Here is a 7881-nt window from a genome sequence, read left to right on the forward strand (position 1 = left end):
CTTCTTACCTCTTGTCGACCTGGCATGTTCCGGCCTTTTCAGGACAGCTGGCAGCCTTGACGGGCCCACAGACGTTGATGTAGTAGTCATAGTTGCCGCTGGTCAGGTTGTAGAAGTCACCGTCGGCTTTGGAGAGAGGCGACAAGTCGAAAGAGAAGCCTGTGGAGCAACAGAGGCCAGTTATAGAGGAGGATTAAAGCCGAGTCAAAGATGTCAACTCTGAACAGCGTAGCACAACATGGAAGTTAAAGCTGTGCTGTTTATTTAAACGTGAAAGTGCAATAAAAAGGTCAAAAAGGTGAATAATCGTGATCTCAATATAGATTTCTGATTTTTTGTTTATTTCAGTTGGGCCAGGAAGCCTACATTAACTAAACTCTGCAACTAATTTAATAATCAATTGACAGCTTCACAAATGAGAGGATTTGCTGCTTTTCTACGTTTTATATGATAGTGAAATCAATATATTTTGATTTTGGACTGTTGTTTGGATTATACATCCCGACAGACAGTTTAAGGAAAACTTTGGTATTTTTCAGCTTGGACCCTATTTTCCCATGTTTTTGTGTCTAAGTGACTAATGGGGACGACTATGTTTTTGAATTTCTGTTGCTTCGTTCTCGCCTTTCCTTCACTGCTGTGTTTTTCTGGCTTGAGCAAAAATATTGATCAGTCAGTTAGCGCGCTGATCAAACGTTTATGCGTGCCGTACCAGCCTGAGGGTCCTCCACTTTGCAGTCGTCTCCCTGAGTCTTCGAGAGGACGCAGGCGGCGGCAGTGTACCATTCCAACTCATACATACAGCCGTCCGACGCAACGCTACGAAGGACGGGAGCGCTCTCCAGATCTCCTGCAAGGAAGGCAAGAAGAGGAAAATGTGTAGGAGGAGACAACAAAATCAAAACCACACAGAAATTAGAGAGAAAAACACAGAGCAGATATTAAACATTAAGGACAAAAATATCTAATGACAACTCTTCTCTCAGTTTAGCTTACCCGGTTTGCACTTGAGGGTCAGGATAGTTTGGATCCTCATCTTTTTATTGCTGCAAAAACTTCCATCGGTATACACCAGTCTGATGTCATTTCCTATTTTAGTCTTCTGGGGAGATGAGAGGAAGCTGCCTAGGCTGATCGCCCCATTATCCTTATCTGAGGGAGAGAAGGGAACAATCAACAAACTAAAAGGCTACAACTATCCCTGACAATTTCATGAATTCTGCAAGTTTTTTTACAACTCCTCGACATCCCCTTCTACCACCATCATCCCCCCCGGGCATTGTGTAGACTCTTACCCACGGCACAGATGGAGGCATTCACCGGGCAGCGGGCAGCTGCACCCGTCTGGATGACTTTGTGACAGACATTCAGGTAGAAACGCGAGTCCAGCTTTGGAGATTTAGCATCCACCACCTCCCAGTTCCCACCGACATCTGACCCTGAAGCAGCACAGGAGAGACACGGAGGAAGGTGCCGTATCAGCAACAAATGTTTAGTCACAACAGGCGGAAAACAGAATGTGCTACATTGAGTGGCTGTGACCACAACCATTCGCCTTCTCACCAGGGTATCTTGTGAGGGGTGAAAGGTCGTAGTGTTTGTTGTCATCTCTGACTCGACACAGTAGATCCTCTTTCTCCTTGACGCAGGCGAAGGCCGTCTCCCAGTTAAAAAAATAAGTGCAGTCTGTCTCCCCCGCAAACACTGGACTCCCTCGCCCACCGTTGGCTACAGAAAGAAAGGCACACCATGGCTTAAGCATGAGTTTTGACGGGATTCCACCTGACTGACAATTCTGAATAAATGGAACTTTTACATTTAGAGATGCAACAGTAAAAATACACAAATCAGTGATTTGGGGGAGGGGTTTCTTGAGAAACTCCAAATGGTAAAAAAAAAAAAAAAGTACAATATGTTGTTCACTAATGGAGTAAAATGTGGACAGGGAGAAAACTAGAGAAGTCCTTGACCTGTAAATGTAGTGTTCCTTTGGCTCAGAAAGTAGAATGTTGAACAATAAAAAACAAGATGAAATGAAACCTGTCCTTGTGAATAATCTTAATTTCACTGACATGTTCATCATGTACATCATTACAGGATGACAATCTCATGGTAGCAGCATGTCTTGCTGTCTGTCACAATGTAATTCTTGATACTACCACAAGGTGGCGATTGTGTGCAGATGATCTTCTGAAGGAACTTCTGTGTCTTACATGCATTCTTGTTGCACTCAAAGTTGATGATGGTCATTCTCAGGAAGCCGGAGGTGCATCTGGTCCCGCCCGGGTAGATCAGAGTCAGATCTCCATCTGAATAACTACGGATGAAAACAGGGTTGAAAGGTGAAAGAGTTAAGAAATATATATATATATATATAAAGAAATAAAGAAATTATTCTTCAACATTGAATTTTGTAGGAACGAATTAAACCAAAAAGGTTTTGCAAAGTGGCAAACGGATTAAAGAAATGTAAAGCTGGTAGACGGTTAAATAGCACATTGCCACAATAAATAAAGCAACTGTGGGTTATAGGTTCAAGTTTCAATATCAACAAAGCAGGAACCAGGCTTTCTGCAGCATCAATTAGTTTACATTTATAAAATCTCAACTTAACGACTGTAACATAGAAACTAAGCACTCCATTGTTTCCTTGCATTAAAGCAAGACTCACTTCTGTTACCAGAAATTATTAATAAAACCATGTTTTTGTTTTTTTCCCCCCCTCACAGTGATTGCACCATCAAAATCAAAAGGGAGCATCAGAGCTGACGGATTGCCTGGTTGACAAGCAGGAAATACAGACAAACTCTTGGCTTTAAACACCGACCGGCTGACTGACACGCGCACACACACACACACACACATTACCGTAGTGTCTGGTTCTGATATCTTCCAGCCACCTTCTTCATGTCTCTGGACTTCTTCACCTGGCAGGACGATACGAACTGGTCGTGGCCACATTCAGCAGTGGGGATCTCTCCACACACGTTCAGGTAGTAGATGTAGCTGTCATCCCCGTCACTGGACCCAGAGTGTGCGTAGTACGGGCTGTCTGTAGCTACACACACACAGACACACACACACACACACACACACACACAAAGCAGCATCGGAAATTTACGCATTTGTCCAATGAGTAATAAATCAATATACATATAAGAATGCACGTGCACGAACTGTGAGACCAAGTGTAAAAAAAAGCCTTTTTTTCTATTTCTAGCAATGAGTTGACAAAAAAACAGGAAGGTCAGTACAGTTTACTCATGAAGCTACTTCCTCTGACTGGGATAAAAGCAGCTTCACTGTGAGCCAATAATTCTTGCGGGTTATACATGTAATCGTGGATAATGCAAGAGAGAAGGAACGTTTGGGCTTTTATTTACACCGTTAATCATCTACCACAACTTGGCACGCTGGGGTTTCCAGCTTGTTACTTTTATGTCTCTAATCCAGAAGGTGGACACACCTTCTTCTGTGCTCGTGCGTTCACTCTTGTAGCTTATAAGAACCAGTTTGAGGAATGACCACAAAATCTGTTTAACTGTAAGGTTGACCTGGATGCTTCGAAGCTTTACTCGTTAGTAATCGCATCCAAAACTGTATCCGTTTGTTGTGTGTAGAGGAAGCTTGTGCAGCGACGCTGAACATTTTGTTGTTGTTTTCCAATTTTTGTTCTCTGTGCTACCTGGTGCGCAACAGGATGCTGTGCGGGTAAAGTGGCGGCAGGTTTTTTTACTCTGCCGCAACATGAATAACTTTTTCTATCAGCTGTATATCTGACCGTTTCTCTTACTGACCGACTGAGGGTGAAGAGGAGATGGTTCTCTCTCTCTACGTGTGTGGGTAAGTGCGCATCAGGTGTGAGGAGAGATTGATACAGTCGGCTCACATCAAGCCGGCATGTACGTTTTGGTGACGTCCCGATATCTCACTTATAAATTTCAGTGTGTCTCCTCTCTTTTTTATCTTCCTCCTCTAGCCCGTCCATATAATTCAACCACTCATCCACGCTTAGCCCACCCAGTACATCCAAATTATTATCCTTATTATTATTATTGCTTATTTATAATACATTGATTTTTTACTATGTCTCTTGTTTGCACTATCCACGATGCTGCTGTAAACCTGTACATTTCCCCACTGCGGGACTAATAAAGGATTATCTTATCTAATCTTAAAAAAAATATTTTGTGGGCTGGATGTCATTTTGTATTCTTTACAGGTTGTTGAAATAGTCTCAGACCCCTGGGGTGGTAGCTTGGGACCCCCGGTTTGGAGGAAGAACTACTTACAGCTCAAGGTGAGAGGTGTTAGGTCTATGGAGATGTCGTGCTGTTCGCTGGTCAGTTTGCAGGTGTGGCTCTCCAGGTAGTCTCTGTGACACGCGTACTCAGTCACCCACTCCACCTCGTAGCGACAGTTCGACCCCGCTGTCATCTTAGGAGTGCTGCCCTGGGAAACCAAAGGACACTTTTGGTGAAGCAGGAACTTGCAGAGTTGTTCTGATACAAGGATCAGAAAGGCTACCGATGTAGCCTGAACTGCTGGATCAGGTAGCGGTGAGTACGCAAGTCTATGCACCGATCACACCAATATAAATTAGATATTAGAGAGGGAATTATGACCCGTTTAACTTTTTTTGTTTTTAACGCACTGGCATGGGATTGGTACTCGGTATCGGCCGATACAAAAGTATTAAAATTGGTATCCGGAGGCAAAAACAATGGTTTCGGAATATGTGAGCACAAGATTAAAACAAAACAAGTAGACACAAGTTTGCCAAGTACATACTGCAGTGTGTGCGTGTGCAACCTACTGAATGTCTGCTTGACGGACAGATGAAAGTGATGGTGACGGCAGGTTCGTGTCCATTGCAGATGTCCGGAGGAGATGAACCAGCAGCGACTTCATAGTGCAGCTTCAGTCTTGAGAAGAGAGGAGACAAGAAACTAAATTAGCTGTTCATTTAATTACATTAAAAGTGTATCCCTCAGTCCAACAAGGGTCACTCTACAGACATCTAAGGCTGTGGTTACACTTTTTTTTTTTTTTTTTTTTTTTTTTTAAAATCAGCAGTAACTTAACACGACTCTGGTCTCCAGCCCCAGGTTTTCCTCCTCTCTTCCCTTCGCTCTCCTCGGGAGAGGAACTCCCATGTTTGGGGGGAGATGATGGAGAACTACGTATGAAAGATCGTCTGGATTGTGCCCACAGTGTTGTCTACACCTCACTGAGATCCAAACTCAATGCGAGCAAGGCCATCTCGGCATGCGGTCTGGCTCAAACATATGAAATGTCAGACGACAGATGGTTAGCATTCATCAAGAAGATACCTGTCGTTGGATAACAGCTCTAGCTGTGCGGTAGGAGAGCCCATGTCGTAGGAGCCATGACTGGTGACCAGACAGGCTGCAGAGCCCTCCGGACACGATTTGTCTGGTCGGTCTGAGACAAGAAGAGGAAGGATATGAGAAGATGGGGGGGGGGGGAGAGTTTGTATGTAATAGGAAAACTATATTGCTACTAGCAGTGTTGAACAATTATTGGCTTGTAGGCATTACAACACATTTATCACAGCATAACTTGATGGCTTTCTTTGCTTAAAAATGATCAGTGTTGGTCAGCAGGTATCTTTACTGCAAACTGTTTTATAAAAAATGTAAAGGAAAGGGCTCTTTCATAAGGGACTGACTGAGACTCCTGCAGATGTTGATGTAGAAGTCGATGCTGTCGTCTCCGTCGTCCACCAGATAGCCGTTGTTCACTCGGATCAGGGGGCTGAGGTCGTGCTTCTTACCGTCAGAGTCGAACACATAGCAGGGCACCTGGACACAGAGGAGGTAGTGTCACAGTGCAGCGCTGACATCGCAAATCACAGAGGAAAGCGGAGGGTTCATGGCGGAACGAATTTACATCGGCTATCAACAGACACTCTTGCCAAAGCAGATATGACATGCCACATCGGATCTTTGTGTGGATGGTAAAATGACATCATGGTTATGTCCATGGATCTATACAGCATTGTGCAGGTCTGTATCATCTGACAGATCATTGGTAATTGTAACCAAATGTGCCCACATGTAATTATTTTCAACCTTCTTTTTAACCTCCAAACTATTCCATCAGATTCATGTTATTGGATTCTTATTAATAATAATAGTTTTTTTTTTGGGGGGGGGGGGAGATCTGTTGCTCTTTCGCTAATTTAATTCATTTCACACATTCTCTCAATTATTCCACGTTGAGCTCACATTAACGGCCTCATCGTGACGATATGTTGCTGTAAGGGTGTGAGGATGGCTTTTCATTTCCCTTTAAACTCCTCTCTGCCTCATTGTTTCTCACGTATCACACCTCGACAGACAGCAGTTCCTTTCTCTCTCTTACACGTCGAAAAACCTTCCATTCAGCCAGTCACATGTTCCACCATGTACCTCTTTGTGTGGCTTGAATTTATCTTTCTTGCAGGCGGTGAAGGTCCTCCACTCGAAGTAATGCACACACTGGGACACGGCGACAAACTCCGGGGTCCCCTGCAAGCACACGAACACAGGGAGCATGAGTAATACGGGTAGTTTCATGTTGATAATGGTGACTAACACAGTATAGTGCTGTGTAACAAGCAGCGGTGAATCAACACACAGGCGAACAAAGGAAAGGTTTAGCATGAGGGAAAATATGTCAGTGTCTCTGTTATAACACAGAATATACAGGTTTATTTTGTTAATGTTAAAAAGAATGTATTTTAAATGTTGCTTTAACGGGAGAACATTTATGTACTATGTATTACTCCCCACATGCACAGTTGAGTGCACAACCACAGTCTGCTGCTGGAGTGGTTGAAGGTTCAGTGCTTGCTCAAGGGCAACACTTGTGGAGAGAGAGAAGGTTGGAGTGTTTTTCATTCTCGCTCCTGATCCCGAGAGTCAAACCAGGAACTTGTCCCGTTACAGGTCGATGTACTTTTCATCTGTCATAAGGCACATTTTGACACTAGTTCAGTGATTTCTGGTGTTGTGTGAATGTTTTTTTTGCTGAAGTGGGTAAAAAAAAAATACATATTTATGACAAACTGTGAATTTTGAGCAACCTGAATCAGTTTTATTTGCTTAGCGTTGTCCAAACTAAAAGGATGACGGTTATATTTTAAAGGTACCCTTTACAGTTTTTGACCTTAGTATCGCTCAGGAGCAACGGTTTTACACGTCAGTCCCCATTTTGCTTGTTCTCGTGACGTGCCACACGTTTCTTCTCACACTATTCCTCTGATCTGCAGGTGGTTATAAAGCACCAAGAAATACAGCAACAAAGAAATAATGTAAACAGAAGTTCTCTGTTGTCAAAAACTAAATAAAGGACGTATAAGATCATTTGAAAAGAGAAGTGAACTGCTACAAAAAAAGCCAAAGTTACACATAATGTCAAATTCTTACCAAGATCTTACGAGAGAAAAAGAGTTGCATTGAGCAAGAGACAAAGAACATGCCACAGCCACAGTTTACACTATCCAAGTCATTTAAAGAATTAGAGATTTAGTAAATATTCTACACACAGAGAACCTAAAAACAAGCTCTTTAAATGTTGGTAGCAAAAAATAAATTGTGTCTTTAAGTGTTAAATTCATAAGCTGTCCACTCTTGAGGCAGATTATAGTCACAGATAACTTCTTCTTCTTCTTTTCAGCATTAGATGACTTTGTAAAAAGTTTCTCCACTTCACACATTGTGAGCAGAAAATATAGCTGATGGTCTTCTTCTACTGCGCTTTGTGACTCTATACAGGAAGCGGCGCATGTTAATGTCAACCCACCGCTCAGCCACCCCTGCAACCGCAGACACACACACACACACACACACACACACACACACACACACACACACA

General features: G+C 43.0%; 1 protein-coding gene across 2 annotated transcripts in view; it reads right to left on the reverse strand.

Annotated features, from left to right (window-relative positions):
• The window catches only part of igf2r (insulin-like growth factor 2 receptor), a 41258-nt gene that overhangs the window by 25473 nt on the left and 7904 nt on the right, over positions 1-7881 (reverse strand). For both annotated transcript variants that reach the window (XM_031861435.1, XM_031861434.1), the window contains exons 4-15: positions 6435-6533; positions 5693-5825; positions 5334-5445; positions 4817-4925; positions 4293-4452; positions 2869-3058; positions 2214-2317; positions 1564-1728; positions 1296-1439; positions 997-1152; positions 713-850; positions 9-159 (exon numbers count right to left, since the gene is read on the reverse strand). In XM_031861435.1, coding sequence (XP_031717295.1) covers positions 9-159; positions 713-850; positions 997-1152; positions 1296-1439; positions 1564-1728; positions 2214-2317; positions 2869-3058; positions 4293-4452; positions 4817-4925; positions 5334-5445; positions 5693-5825; positions 6435-6533 — 1661 coding nt within the window. The remainder of the gene's footprint in view (positions 1-8; positions 160-712; positions 851-996; positions 1153-1295; positions 1440-1563; positions 1729-2213; positions 2318-2868; positions 3059-4292; positions 4453-4816; positions 4926-5333; positions 5446-5692; positions 5826-6434; positions 6534-7881) is intronic.

This window comes from Anarrhichthys ocellatus, unplaced genomic scaffold (genome assembly GCF_004355925.1).
Source record: "Anarrhichthys ocellatus isolate YVR2014 unplaced genomic scaffold, GSC_Weel_1.0 scaffold25, whole genome shotgun sequence".
Lineage (NCBI taxonomy): Eukaryota > Metazoa > Chordata > Actinopteri > Perciformes > Anarhichadidae > Anarrhichthys > Anarrhichthys ocellatus.